Here is a 15,198-nt window from a genome sequence, read left to right as displayed (position 1 = left end):
CATAAAGATTTATTTTACTGCAGTGCCTATATGCATGCTGATTTTAGTTTGCTTGGGGGCCATCCACGAGAGTGCTCAGTTTACTCCTGGCTCTGTGTTCAGGGAGGGACTTGGGGGTTGAACCTGGGCTAGCCGTGTGCAAGGCAAATACCTGCCTACCGCACTGTCACTCTGGCCCCCATGAGCACTTTTCACAGGGGCAACAGAACCAGATGGAAGTGTGGAAGAGGCCATGGGGAGGGGCATGCAGTGCAGGGGAGGGACATGAGGGCCGTGTGTGGCCCAAAAAAACAAGAAAGAAATTGGGCTTAAATTGCATTTGACTTCGTTTTGGGGTCACACCCAACTCTGCTCAGGGCTATAACTGCCTCTTTGCTCAGGAGTGACCCTGGCAGTGCTCAGGGAGCCCTATATAAGGAATTGAACTAGGGTTGGTGGGGTTAAGGCAAGCACCTTACCCCCTGCTCTGTATATCCGACCCCAACTTAATTATTTGTGGGGGTTAGTTTGGAAGTCATACCTGTGGTGCTCAGGGCTTTCTCCTGAGTGTGCCCAGGGGTCACTGCCACCAGGGTGTGGGAGAATGTCATGTTAGGGATTGAATGGGGCCGACTGCATTCGGGGCAAGAGTCGGTCCCCAGTAGCATGTCTCCTAAATGCATATAATTTAAAAATTATTATTATTTTTATTGAATCACCATGAGATAGTTACAAAGCTTTCATGTTTGGTTTGTCATACAATGACCAAACCCCTATCCCTCCACCAGTGCACCACCTAAATTCCCAGTATCTCCCCCCATCCCAGCCCTTCCCCTGCCTGTGTGTCAGACAATTTCCATCATACTCTCGTTCTACTTTGATTACATTCAATATTTCGACACCAAGTCCCACCATTATTATTTGGGATCTTCCTGCCACCACTCAGACCTGATGAAAAGGTGATGCTAGACAATTTATTTTGTATTGCTTGCTATACATAGCATAAGCGCGTGTGGCCACATGTTCCTGGAATTCTAAAATTTTAGATAATTAGGGTTTGGGGGAGAACTGGAGTGATAGCACAGCAGGGAGGGTGTTTGCCTTGCACGCGGCCAACCTGGGTTCAATTCCCCCATCCCTCACAGAGAGCCCGGCAAGCTACTCAGAGTATCCCGCCTGCACAGCAGAGCCTGGCAAGCTACCCATGGCGTATTTGATATGCCAAAAGCAGTAACAAGTCTCACAATGGAGACGTTCCTGGTGCCCGCTCGAGCAAATCGACAGTGCTACACTGCTACAGGGTTTGGAGAGATCTCTGCAGTGAACTGCTTGGTTCCGAGATTCTTTTGTGTGTCTCTGGATCGTGGCCGTTAAGGAGCTTAAGTAGTAGCTGGAGGCAGTTTGTGGGCGTCATCTCAGGGCCCCATAGCGGCGGGGGGAAGAGAGGGACCAGCTCATCCCCTACCCCGTGAGGCCTGGCGTTGGCATTACTGCTCCCCCATACCTGGGCTTCTCATTGGTTTCTGGAAGCCGGTGGCCCCGGGGCTTCCTAGGGGCCAGGTGGAGGGACAGCACCTGCTCCGTCTGGAGTAGCCAGGCAAAAGCTGCCTGGTGCAAAGTCCAGAGGCATCTCTGCAGCGATCTGCGCAGTTCTGGGATTCTTTTTTTTTCTTTTCCTTTTTGGGTTATACCCGGTGATGCTCAGGTATTAAGTCCTGGCTCTGCACTCAGGAATTCCTTCTGGCAGTGCTAGGGCTGCCATATGGGATGCTGGGGATGGAACCTAGGTCGCCGCGTGCAAGGCAACTGCCCTCCCGGCTGTACCACCACTCTGGCCCCAGTTCTGAGATTCTACTGAGTGTCTGATATATATAATTTTTTTGTGGCTACACCTGGTGGTAGGGGAGAGGCCGGTCGTGCTCAGGGCTTGCTCCTGGTTCTATGCCCAGGGATCGTCCTGCTGATGCAGAGACCTAGGGGCAGGAATTGAAATGGGTGGGCTCAGAGTGACCAGTTTCTACTCGACACCTGGACATCAGGGTCCTGGAACGCAGTGGAAATTGGGTCCCACCAATTCCCAGGCTTACGTAAGGGGTCCAACGACCACAGGACCGGCACCGGGCCACTTGTGAATTTTCCCCGTGGCCCTGAGGCGGGAACACACTCGCGCAGTGGCAATGAAGGTCAAAACTGGGAGCGGGTGCAGCTCCCCGGGCAGAGAAAGGGTAGTGCCGGCGCGTGATTGACAAGAAGCCACAAGTAGGAGGGAGTCCCCCTGCAGAGACCAGGGACAAAAGTGAGCAACCCGGGGACCAAATCAAAAATAAGCTCCCCCTCCGCCACGAGCCAGAACCGGAACCAGACGGCCGGTGAAAGAAGCATGAGAAAGAACGGAGCAAGGAGCGAGCAGCCAAGCCCTAAGCAGAGGGAACACAGGGCCGGGACTGACAGCAGGGCTTGACGGCGAGGGGCGGGGCCGGCGCGTCGGGGGCGGGGCCAGAGAACCTGCCGGGGCGGGAGGACCGGAGGGGGCGGAGCCTACGCGCCAGTGGGTGGGGCCGACTCGGTGCTCTGTGACTGAGAGAAGCCAAGGGGCAGAAGTACTGGAGGGGGCGGGGCCTTCGCGTCGGGGGGCGGGGCCGACTCGGTGCTCTACGAGCCCAGACTCGGCGCGGGGCGGGAGGACAGGAGGGGGCGGAGCCTGCGTGTCGGGGGGCGGGGCCGACTCGGTGCTGTGCGAGCCCAGAGAAGCCGCCGGGCGGGAGGACTGGAGGGGGCGGGGCCACCTCGCTGGGGGTTGGACCTGCGGGACGGGGGCGGGGCCTGGGCAGTGGGGCTCAGGGGAAGGGGCGTGGCCTGCACGGTGGGCATAAGGGAGTGTGTCCCGTGTGACTGGGGAGTCAGGCAGGCTGGGGGGAAGGGGGCGGGGCCTGCGCGAGCGGGGCTGAGGAGGAGGGGGCGGGCCTATGCGAGCGGGGCGGGGCCGCAAGGTCCCGCCCCCGGAGCTCGCCGAGTGGTCGAGCCGGGCCGCGTCGGCCAATGGGCGGCCGGGCTGAAGGAGCGGCGGCGGCCGCCGGGGGAGGCGCGCGGGCGGGGGAGACGGCGGCCGCCGCCATGATGCTTGTTTGCTTTCAATGAACGCGAGGGGGGCGCGGAGGCGGCGGCGGCGGCGGCGGAGGTGGCGGCGGCGGCGGCGGCGCGGCGGCGGGGGGCGCGGCGCGGAGGGCGCGGCCGAGGCGCGGGCGTAGCGGCGGCCGAGACGGCGGCGCCCGCGCGGGGCCCGCGGAGCGGCGGCGGCGGCGGCGGCGACGGGCATGGTGCGCGCTCGGGCCGGGGCCCGCGGCACCCTCCGGCAGGCGGCGGCGGGCGGCGCCCCGCGACAGGTGAGGCTGCGCGTCCCGCGGCGCGTCCCGGGCGGCCCCGCCCCCCCGCTCCCGGGGCGAGCAGCCGCCCGAGCCCCCAGACCCGGCGGGGCGGGTGGGCGCCGTGGCCCTAGCCCGCGCCCGGGGCCGGGGGTTCGCCCGGGGGCGGCGGGCAGTGCTGGCTCGGGGTCGTTCCGCGCCGGGCGCTCAGTTTGGGGCGGGCGAGCGCCCGTGGCCCTGAGGCTCGGCTCGGGGGCGGGTTCGGGGGCGTCTGGTGCGTGTCCGAGTGGAAGCACTTGCGGAGGGGCCCCAGCCCCGGAGTCCTCGCCGCGCTTAGACCGGCGCTTGCTTTCTGGGTTGTTGTTTGTGTTCGGGGGGCGCGTCTGGCAGTGCTCGGGGACCCCACGAGCGCGGGGCAGGAGACAGCAGGAGCGCGCGAGGCAGAGCTGTCCTGCCCGCTGTCCGCCCGGTCCCGCTGTCCGCCCGGTCCCGCGCAGTGCTCTCCCCCGAAACAGCCTCAGGATAGCCCCTGCGGGCCGGGGGCCAGCAGTCAGGTGACTCACCCAGGGCCCCTGGGAGCAGGACCCAGGGAGTCACTGCGGCTCGTTGGATTCGTTCCCCTCTTTTTGTCTTTGGGCCACACCTGGCAGTGCTCAGGGTCAGTCCTGGCAGCCGGGGAAGCAGGTGGGATGCCAAGGACCCGCCTGGGCTGGCGGGTGCAAGGTCGACACTCCCGCCGAGCGAGAAGGCTGGAGGTGAGCGGGACAGCGACAGTGCTGAGAAGGACACGATCCCAGCGTCTCCGTGGCATCCTGCAGCCCATCCACATCCAGAGGAGCTCAGGGTGGTGCAGGAGGCCCACGCACTTCCCTGAGTGGCTCCTGGACACACAGCACACGAGCCCCCCACTCCAGCCCTTTGAGCCCGCTCCGTCTTCCTGGCACTCAGTTATTAGACTCAGGGGCGTGAGACTAAGGGCACAGTCTGTGAATACCTGTCCTCTGGCGTTTGTGATCTTGGTAGCCACCTACACGCACAGTTTTCATTTGTTTTGTTTTGGGGGCCATGCCAGGCAATGCTCAGGGGTTACTCCTGACTCTGCACTCAGGAATTAACTCCTGGCCCGGCTCTGGGGACCCTGTGGGATGCTGAGAATCAAAGCTGGGCCCTAGGCATGCGAGGTAAGCGTCGTCTCTACTATTGCTCTGGCCCTGATTTTATTTCATTTTTTTAAATGTAAGACCCTGTAGTTTACAGTATTGTGAATAATGGTTACCCATGCACATAATTCCAACAACTACGCCTGGCACCAGTGTCCTCACCTCCCTCTCCCAAGGACCCCAGCACCTCTCACTCCCTCTCAACCCACTTATGTGGGTCACTTTTCCTGTGTGTTGCCTTTGGCCCCTTGTTGTTACCTGGCTGTGTATCTTTAAGTCCCACAGATAAGAGAGATCATTCTTTTTAAAAAATTTTTATTTATTTTTGTTCGGGGGCCACACCTGCTGATGCTCAGGGGTTACTCCTGGCTCTGCACTCAGGAGTCGTTTCTGGCGGTGCTCTGGGGACCTTACGGGATGCTGGGCATTGAACCTGGGTCTGTGTGCAAGGCAAGTGCTGTACTGCCGCTCTCCACCGAGCGGTCACTCTGTCTCTGCCCTTTCCCCCTGACTTCTCTCAGCATGATACCTTCTAGTTCCGTGTTGCTATGAATTGCGTGATTTTGCTCTTCCATTTTGTGGGGGGGACACCCTCAGCAGTGCTCAGGACTGACCCCTTTGCTCTGCTCAGGGATCACTCCTGGCAGGCTCAGGGGACCATATGGGATGCTGGAGTTTGAAACTGGGTTTGCCAAGGGCAAGACAAACGCTGTCCCCGCTGAACTATCGCTCTGGCTCTGTGAATTTGCACTTTCTTTCAGCTGCATAGTATTTCATTGTGTGTCTCTTACTGTGATCCGCTTTCTCGATCACTTCACCTGTAGTTGGAATTTTGCCTGTTTCCATGTCTTGGCCGTTGTGGTGGTGAGTATAGGTGTGCATGTGTCCTGAGAATGCAGCTTTCGGCGTTTGGGGGATAGATGTCAAGAAGGGGCACTGTTGGGTCTGTTGGTACTGAGAGCTGCAGTGATGGGGGCTGTTTCAGACTCTCCCCTGGGTCTGGCAGCTGGCTCCTGACTCCTGCTAGACGGTGGGAGCACTTTGCCTGCTGTCCAGGTAGTTCAGAAACGTTTGTGGGGCCAGAGCACGAGCTTAGTGGGGAGGACGCTAGTCTTCCATGCAGGCAACCTGTTTCGATCTCTGGCATCCCACTGATGATCTTGAGACCCGCCAGGAGTGAGTCCTGAGTGCATAGCCAGGAGTATGCCTGGAGCACCCCCAGGGGATGGCCCGAAAGCCAAAAAAAAAAAGACACGAAGAAGAAAAAGAAATTAGAGGAGCTGGAGCAATAGTACAGCAGGCAGGGTGTTTGCCTTGCAGGCGGCCGACCTGGGTTTGATTCCCAGCATCCCATACCGTCCCCAGAGCACCACGGGGAGTAATTCCTGCGCATTGCCAGGTGTGACCCCCCCCCCAAAAAAAAAGAAGTTAAAGGAATGTTTGCTGCCTTGGCACACTGCTCTACTCGGGGGCTGGGGGGTGGGGGCAGGGAGCCAATCAGGAATGCCTCATGGTACTGGAGCCACAGTACAGTGGGGAGGGCACCTACCTTGTAGGTGGCCGACAGGGTTCGATTTCCGCTACCCCATTTGCTCCCCTGAGCACCAGGAGTGAGTCCCAAATGCAAGAATTCCTCGTGTGCAGGGGATTCTGGAATCAGCCATTAGGCCGGCAGTAAGAATTTGCTTTTTCTCTGGGCGCATGAGAAGAGGACATTGATCTGGAGAGGACTTTGTCAGCGCTCCCCACATGCTGTGGGCACGGGTCAGCTCTGCTTGCTTTTCTAATTTCTAATATTTGGTTCACATCCAGACCCCCCCAAATTAGGGCCCCTCCTGGTTCTGAGCTTATGGATCACGCCTGGTCAGTCTCGGGACCCTGTGCAGTGCGGGGATCGAACCTTGGGTTAGCCGCGTGCAGGCAGGTGCCCCTACGTGCTGTTCTGTGGCTCTGGACCCACCTGAGGCATTCTTGGACAGCTCTGAGAAGGCCCTGGTCAGCTCTGCTTTGAAGGCACTGGTCACTTGGGAAAGGCGCAGAAACTTTCTGCAGGGCGGATGGGGCGTGGGTGGCGCCCCTGGCTGCACTCAGGGATCACGTCTGGGGGACTCAGAGGACCCTAAGGGGGTGCCGGGATTGAACCCAGGTCAGCTGTGTGCAAGGCAAACACCTTCCCCACTGTCTTCTCTCTGGCCCCAGAAGTGTCCGTTTTAAGCCCAGACGTGATTAAGAGAAAAGACTGAAGGTGGACTTAAAAAGATGCTGGAGACCCCAGCACCGTATAGGGACCCCCGATAGGGACTCCTCGAGCATTGGCTGGGCATGGCCCCCAAATCACAAAAAGGCGTGCTGGATAAATTAAAGGGCCACTTCTGTGTCCACCCACCGTAAATCCCAGGTCTCAGTACTGACTCCGGTAACTGGGGAGAGAGGATGGCTTTGGTCCAGCGTGGCCCCTGTGAGATGGCCTGTCCACCAGGCCCTCTGCCCTGGAGCTTCCTCTCCCGCATCTCCTGCTTAGGGACAGTCACCAGGCCAGGGGAAGGCAGAAGCAGGACAGAGGTAGGGCCAGAAAATTCAAGTAACAGTATCTGCCCTCTTGGGGGTCCCCTGCCCCGTCCGGAGACACGACTCATCGGCAGGTGCGATGGTGAAGAGTTGGCGGCGGCTGGGGTGCGGAGCACAGAAGGGCCCAGTGTTGGGGTGGACCCAGGTCCTCTGGGGGAGGTTCGGGCCCTCAGGAGGGCCAGCGGGGCCTGTGGGTTTGTGTGGTTGGTTTCTGGGCCACACCTCGTGGCCCAGAAAACTCAGGGATCACTCCTGTTAGGCTTGGGGACGACATCGGGGGCTGGGGATTGAACCCGGGTTGGCTGCATGCCAGCAAGCATGTTCCCGCCCTCCTATATCGCTCTGGTGCTGAGAGCCTAGACTTTGCAAGAGCAAATGGAGAAGCTGAAAAGGAAGGTAGTGAAGTTGATGTGTTTCTCTTGGAGCAGAGGAAGCTGAACTATCCCAGCAGGAAAGCCAGAGGATGGGGTGGGGGGGGAGATCAGACCACAGCGGGTCTGTTCCTGGGCCAGACCCGGCAGTGCTTAGGACTCAGTCCTGCGTCTGTGCTCAGGGATCATCCTGACAGGGCCGGGGGACCCTACACAGCGCCAGGGCTTGACCCAGGTTGACCGTGTGCCAGGCGAGTGCTCTGGCCCCGCTGCAGTGTTTCCCGTGGGGCAAGCCTGCCTTCCTCGGAGTTGGGGGTTCTCGTCTTCCTGGTGTTTCCTTGGGGCCGGGATGCGGCTGGCTTCAGAGAATGTCAGGATGTTTGGGAGGAAGTCGAAAGCCTTGGAAACAATGAACCCCACAAGCGAGTGCAGGAAAGTTCCTGCTGTTCAGAGCTGGTCTGGGCTGACCCGAGGACGGGCCCTGGACGGGGGGCACTCCCGAGCTTCGGGGTCCTGCCTGCCCTGCCGACCCCCGAGCCTCCAGAGGCCTGAGACCCGGGGAGGGGGGCTGGGGGGACTGGGCTTGGTCCAAAATTGTGGGTGTGGTTGTTGCAGCGGTCTGTAAGCCTGATCTGGGTTTTGCGGGGAGGGCAGGATTCTCTCTAGTCCGTGACTGGGTTCTGGTTTCGAGGGTATACCCAGCGTCCTCCGCATCTGTGCTTGGAGTTCCTTGTGGGCAGGCCTTGGGGACCTTGTGCAGTGCCTGGGTTTGAGCCTCGGTTTGCCACACGCAAGGCCTTCCCCTCTGGACCTGCTCAAGCTGTGATTACAAGTTTGTTTTTTTTAATTTATTTTAATTTATTTTTTAATTGACTCACCAACACAGCTGCAGAGTTGTTCATGATTGGGTTTCAGTCGTGCAGTGTTGCAACACCTGTCTCCAGTGTACGGTTCCACCACCAGTGTCCCCAGGCTCCCTCCCGCCCGCCGTGCCCCACCCGCCCTCCCCCTGTATGGCAGATACCCCCTCTTGCAGTACAGGTTCTGAGCAGTTGTCATATTTATCCCTTATGACTGGAAGGGTTTTTTTGTACCCTGTGATTCTCAGGGGTTACTCCTGTCTCTGCACTCAGGAGTGACTCCGGGCAGTACCCAGGGGACCATACGGGATGCTGGGAATTGAACCTGGGTCAGCTGCATGCCAGGCTCACGCTCTCCCCCGTGCTATGGCTCTGGCCCCCTCCCCCGTGACTTCCTTTAAGTCCTCTGGCTCTGCCAGGCTCTGCGGATAAGAGCATTCCAAATCTAAGCTCTGGGCACCAATATTAAAGATGATGAGTGACACATTAAAGCAAAAAAAAAATCCCGGTTTGTGAGGTCAGGGTTCTCACCAACGCCATACAGGGTTCTGCAGAGCTGGGGTGGGGGGGGACTCTGTTTTGTTTCTTTGTGTGTGGGGGGGAATTGTTGTTTGGGCTACCATCTGTCAGTGCTCAGGGCCAGCCCTGCCTCTGCTTGGAGTTCTGTGGGCTCCCCGGGGGTGGAGTCCAGGGAGGCCGCGTGCGAGGCCAGCGCCTTCCTGGGACTGTCTCTAGCACGGAATGGGCCTTCCGAGCGGGCCAGCGGGCTCGGCCGTGACAGGTGTGACTGGGACTGGCCAGTGGGAGGCGCCGTCAGACACAGTGCCTGGGTGAGGGGCTGGAGGGCGCCGGGGCAGAGGCGCCGAGACCGGCAGCCGCACCCCTCCCTCCCTGGCCTGGCCGTGGGCACTGGGCCTGTCGGCATCACCCCGCCGGGCCGGAGCCACAGTCCATCTGGGAGGGTGCTCGCCTTGCATGCGGCTGACCTGGGTTCGAACCCCAGCCTCCCCCCCGCCCCTCCCTGTGCCCCACAAACACCCAGCCTGTGTCTAATGGCAGGTCTGTGGCAGCTCACGGGGACAGCAGTGAAGGCCCAGGAGTGACCCCTGAGCAGCTCTGGGTATGGGACAACCCCCCCTCCGCCCCGCCTCAGAAGTGAAGTGAAGAGGATGGAGGCTAGGAAGCCGTAGTGCCAGCTCAGTGCCTCACTCTGTGTGGGGGAGCGGGAGATCTGCCTGAGGGGTGATGGGAGTGTGGGGGCAGAGCCACAGGGAAGTGGGACCGTCCCCTGAGGTTCCATCTCAGGGCTTCCTGAGCCCAGAGCGACACAGAGCAGAGTGCCAGCTTGGGGCAGGGGACAGGCGGGGGTGGGGGTGTTGGTGAGAGGATGGCAGAGGCCGCGTGGCCCAGAGTGGCAGAGCTGAGGCCAGGGCATGTGTGCGGCAACCTGAGGTGTTGGGCTGGGCGCCAGTTGCACTGGGCACGGGGACTGTGTGGGACTGTTCCCTTGACTTCCTGGGGTGTGTTGCGTATTTCGGGGCGTCCCTGGTGCTGTCGGAGCTGACTCCCTGGCCTGGTGTGGGAGTGGTGGCACATGGGGGCGAGTGCCATCTCCGGCCCCCGGGGGGTTCTCTGGCTGCTGTGCCTCAGAAGTCCTTTGCATCAGTTTTTCCTCTCCTTTTTTGGTTTTTATTTGTTTTAGGGCTCAGAAGATGTTCAGGGGTTACTCCTAGCTCTGTGCTCAGGAATCACTCCTGGAGGTGCTCAGGGGGGACCCCGTGGGATGCTGGGGATCGAACCTGGGTCAGCCACATGCAAAGCAAACGTCACCTCTGATGTCCTGTTGCTTCAATCTCTCCTGTCTTTTTTTGTTTGTTTGTTTGTTTTTGTTTTTGCATTACATCCAGCAGTGTTCAAGAGTTCCTCCTGGCTCCGCACTCAGGAATCATATCTTGTGGGCTCAGGGGACCCTGTTGGGATGCTGGGGATCGAACCTGGGTCAAACTGCATGCAAGACAGACGCCCTCCCCACTGTACTGTCGCTTCAACCTGTTCCACTTTTCTTTTTTCATGTCATTAATTTGTTGAAGAGCCTGGGTCTTCTGTCATCATACCAGAAGTTTGATCCTCTGCATCTGGCCAGCTGCGTCTCTGGCAGTATTTCTCAAAGTTAACTGAAAAGTTGGCTCAGTTCCGGCGACAGATGTACCATCAGGTGTATGACATTTTGTACTAAATGGAGTACACTTAGTCCATGTGTCGTTGTAGTGTGGCGGGGGCTGTACCCAGGGCCTTAGGCTTGCAAAGCGTGTGTTCCCCGCTGAGCCGCAAGCCTTAGCTGTCTGACTCCTATTTTGGCTTTGGGTTACTCCTGTGCTCTGTGCTCAGGGATCATCCTGGCCCTGCACAGTGGAGGGACTGAGGTGGAGGGGCTGTGTGCAGGGTCGGCATCCTGTCTGCTGGCTTGTTCCTCTGGCCCGTGCGTGAAGCACTTGGTTGGGTCCTGCTCAGAGTGTTTCCGTTGCTGTGCGTTGGGTGATTTTGCAGATCCGTTGCCTTGCTTCTGCTGCACTGGCACCCTATGCGGAGAGTGACCCCGGCAAGATCCAGAGTTCCAGGGCCGGAGAGAGAGTGCAGCAGGCGGGGCGTCTGCCCTGCACACGGTCAACCAGGGCTTGATCCCGGCTCCCGTCTAGTCCCCAAGCACCACCGGGAGGGACCCCTGAGTACAGAGCCAGGAGTAAACCCTGAGCGTCGCTGGGTGTGACCCCAAAGCAAAATTAGATAAGTCAAGGTTCCTGAATGAGGGGGCAGGGGCTTGAGGGGACATTAGTCTGTGAATAGTGTCTTGGCTCAGGCTGCTGTGCTCAGGGTTGCTCCTGATTCTGCACGTATGATCTGGGGATCATATGTGGTGCCCGGGATTGAACCCAGACTGGCCACATGCGAGGCAAGTGCCTTCCCCACTCTCCTGTCCCTCCCTCTCGGCCTTTTTCTTTCCTGGAGCTGAATACCTTTGTTTTTCTCCAAGGAGTGCGTAGTTCTTTTTCCTAGAAAATGGTATTTGGACACTAAACTATGGGTGTCAAGGCGGGCAGGGAGCGGGGGCAGGTGGCTGGAGCTTCCCCTGGGTGTTGGGGGTTGCTCCCGTGCCGAGGAGGAGCGTCTGGAGCTGTTGGGAGAGCCTGGGGGGTGCCAGGCGGAACCAGGTCAGCTGTGTGCAGCAGACGCCCTGACCTGCTGTCTTCCCTGGCCATGGGGTGTCCCTGTGGGGATCCAGGCAGTGCCGTGGTTTGGTTGATCTCGAACCCTAACGGGCCCCTCCCCTTGCTTCCACAGGCATGCCCAAAGAGAAGCACGACCCCCCCGACCCCCGGAGAATGTACACAATTATGTCCTCTGAGGAAGCAGCCAGTGGGAAGAAGACACAGTGGGCCGAGCTGGAGATCAGTGGTGAGGCTTTGTGGGTGGCGTTTGGTGGCCTGGGGGCTGGCGGGTGGGGGCTGGGGGTGTCGGGTGCTGGGGGACAGACCTCAGACTCTGGCGTTCCGCCTCCAGTGCCAGAGTTTGTTGTTTGGGTTTTGTTTCAAGTTTCTTGGTGCAGCACCTGGCTGTGCACTCGGGAGTCTCTCCTGGCGGGGTCCGCACCCACCTGGCCAGCTGTGTGCACGCCAAGCGCTGTGCCCGCAGGACTCTCACCCTGGCCCTGGGTCTGAAAGTCTTGGCAAATCACAGACCCAGAAAGAAAATGAAGGTTCTAGCCCATGATTGACCCAGTGCTTGGTTCTGATGATGGAATTCTCTCAGCAAGTCAGTCCCTGTTTTTGCATGACAAACAGCCACTTTCCCTGTGGGGAGGGAATTTGGTGTAAGCTGGGAGAGATTTGTTTCTCTTCCTTCTCTTCCCCTCTCTTCCCCCTCCCCTCCCCTCCCCCCCCCTTGCTTCCCTTCTCCTCCCTCCTTTTCCCTTCCCCTCTCTTCCCCTTCCCCTCCCCTCTCCTTCCCTTCTCTTTTTGGTTCTTGGGTCTCACCCATCAGTGCCCAGGTTTTACTCCTGGCTCTGCACTCAGGAGCCACTCCTGGAGGTGCTTAAGGGACCATGTGGCGGGCCGGGGATGGAACCCTGGGTCAGTGGTGTGCAAGTCAAGCATCCTCCCTGCTGTATGTCGGTGGGCCCCACGGGTGGCTTATGCAAAGTGGGGAGGAGAGACGGTCACTTTCTTCCCATCCGCCTCTGCCACCCAGGACCCAGGGTTACTGGGTTCTTGTCTCGCCTTGAAGAAAAGAATTTCTGGAGTAGACAAGCAGTGAAGTAGAACAGATTTTATTTGGAGGTTTTGGAGGGAAGGAGGAAGAGAAAATGGGAGAAAGTGGAGAGTAACGTGCTCAAGAGAGTACCCAGGGATGGGGAGAGCCCCCTGTATCCCAGCGTTAGACATGAAAGCATGAAAGCACACACCTCAAGAGGGGAGATGCCAAGTATCTTCTGTTTTTATCATGAATTTCCTTTTAATCAACTGTAGGTTATTTAAAATAAATTCCCGCAACTTAGAAAAGAGGGGAGATGCGGGGGACACGTGTTTGGCCACGTGGGCGCCAGCAGCACATGGGCTTGGGCAGCACGTGTGCGCCCTTCCTTTGTTCAAGGCGGCTTTTACAGGGTGTCTCCAACCTGCCCCCACGTGGGGCTTCTGCCTAGGTAAGAGTCCCTTGCTAGGTGGGTAGAATTGGGTGTGGCCTCTGAGACTCCTTTTCTTGGCCTTTGTTCCTGCTGGAGGGGGGGTGTCCATCCTTCTCTGGTCTGGCTAGCTGGGCGTTAATGGATTAGAGGAAGGAATGGAGGGTCCTCCAGTAATTTCCTTCAGGTTCTTTCTGTAGGGAGGGGTCCAGTCTCCTCAGGGTCTTGTTTTTTTGTATCCACAAGGTGGGTCAGACTTAGGACTAGTGGCTTTATTACTTCCAGAAATTTCATTGCCGTCATGTGGGGGGGTAGGGGTGGGGGCTCCCCTAACCCACCTGTCTGCATCACCTCATTTTCTTAATTTGCTTTTCAGCCCGAGTGACTTCAGAAACACAAAATCTTGGTGGATTTTGATTTGTTTTGGGGCGTGCTCAGGACATACTCCTGATTCTGTGCTCGGGGTCACTTCTGAAGGGGTTTGGCAGACTCCATATAGTACTGTGGATGGACCCGTTAGCCAGGCACTCATTGGATTTTTTGGGTGGTGTGGGGGGCCACACCTGTCTGTCTTTAGGGCTCACTTCTGGCTCTACACTTAGGGATCACACCTAGTGGGCTCAGGGGACCATCTAGAGGCCGGAAGTGAACCTGGGTCGGACCCGGGCAAGGCAAACGTCCTGCCCGCTGTACTCCAGTCCTGGTATTTTTGTAAAGGTCCATACTGAGCATATCAGTACCCAGAACAGTTTTTTCTCTTGTGGTAGCTTCTAGTGCTGATGATGGTTTCAGGCCTGCGTCATTCCAGTATCCCCCCCAGCACCAGATTATGCTCTCTCCTCCATCAGGGTCTTAAAGGTGCCTCCCCTTCAGACACCTCAGATCTTCCGTAGTTTTTTGGGCCAACTCTCCAGTTCTATTGCCTTTGGTCTTTGGCTGCTCCCTAATTGTGTAGTTCCACTTTTAATTATTTGGGCTTGGGGGTCACAAGTTGCTCACGACTTCCTTCTGACTGTGCTCTCAGGGGTCACTCTTGGCAGGCTCAGAGACCCTGTGGAGTGCCGGGGATTAGATCCTGTCAGCCAGGTGGAAGGCCAGCCCCCTCCCTGCTGGGCTGCAGCTCTGGCCCTCACTTGTCCTTGTTCTGTTTCTCTCCTAGGAAAAGTCCGAAGCCTAAGCTCCTCGCTGTGGTCTCTGACTCATTTGACCGCTCTGCATCTGAGCGACAATTTTCTGTCCCGCATCCCGTCGGACATCTGCAAGCTGCACAATCTGGCATACCTGGACCTGTCCTCAAATAAAATCCGGAGCTTGCCAGCAGAACTCGGGAACATAGTCTCACTCAGGTACCAGGAGTCCCGAGTGCCATGACTATCAGCGGGCCCCTCCGACAGGCGCACACACCTCCTCTTGTTAGAAACCTCCTCGGTCTTGGAATGGCGTCTGGGCCGGAGAAAACCAGGGGTAGCCTTTTTGTCCAGTTTTTTTTGGAAAATGGTGTCAAGCAAATAAAAAAATCAGTGGGACTGGCAAGATGGTCTGGCGAGGAGAACACTGACCTCGAATGGGGCTGGGCACCCCGTAGTGTCCCGTGAGCCAGTCAGGAGTGAGCATCAGCCCAGAGTCAGGAGTCAGCCTCGTGGGCCGCCAGGCATGAGTCAAGCCCCCTCCCCTCACCCTGCCAAATCAAGCTGGTCACCTGTGCTTGGTGTTGTGTGACACCAAATTTGTGGGGTCACCCAGTGAAAACACCAGTTATTTTCCCACTTACCACCTGCCTATGCCAATAAGCCCTTTCCCCCACCGGTGCTGCGGTGACTAGAGTCAGGATCCAGAAAACTGTAGCCAATTCCATGGAGACCTTTTTGCTCTTTTGGGTTCGACCACCTCCGAGTCCTGAAACCTGAACTGGAGCGAAGCTAGAATTATTCCTTGAGGGGCTGGCGCCATAGAACAGAGGGGAGGAGGCTTGCCTTGCATTGAAACAACCTGAGGTTCAGTCCCTAGCAACAAATTCGGTCCCCTGAGCACTACAAAGAGTGCTTCCTAAGCACAGAGCTAGGAGTAAGCCCCGAACATACCTGGTGATGACTCAAAACCCAAAAATAATGATGGAAAGAATAATTCTTGAATGGGGGGTGCTGCCATGTTGGGGCGGATTAGGAGGTGGTCACACAGGGTCGGGGCCGAGATTTCGAGCCTGCTGTCCCTGCGGGTGTG

The 15,198-nt window shown here is 58.2% G+C and overlaps 1 protein-coding gene across 5 annotated transcripts in view; it reads left to right on the top strand.

Moving 5' to 3' along the window:
- Window positions 1-3,239: 3,239 nt before the first annotated feature.
- The window catches only part of CNOT6 (CCR4-NOT transcription complex subunit 6), a 30,464-nt gene continuing 18,505 nt past the window's right edge, over window positions 3,240-15,198 (top strand). For all 5 annotated transcript variants that reach the window (XM_055125732.1, XM_055125731.1, XM_055125730.1 and 2 more), the window contains exons 1-3: window positions 3,240-3,362; window positions 11,640-11,753; window positions 14,138-14,324. In XM_055125732.1, coding sequence (XP_054981707.1) covers window positions 11,642-11,753; window positions 14,138-14,324 — 299 coding nt within the window. In that variant the 5' untranslated portion in view covers window positions 3,240-3,362; window positions 11,640-11,641. The remainder of the gene's footprint in view (window positions 3,363-11,639; window positions 11,754-14,137; window positions 14,325-15,198) is intronic.

Source organism: Sorex araneus, chromosome 2, assembly GCF_027595985.1.
Source record: "Sorex araneus isolate mSorAra2 chromosome 2, mSorAra2.pri, whole genome shotgun sequence".
Classification (NCBI taxonomy): Eukaryota; Metazoa; Chordata; class Mammalia; order Eulipotyphla; family Soricidae; genus Sorex; species Sorex araneus.
Note: the sequence above shows the minus strand (reverse complement) of the source record. Positions and strands in the feature narration are given on the sequence as shown.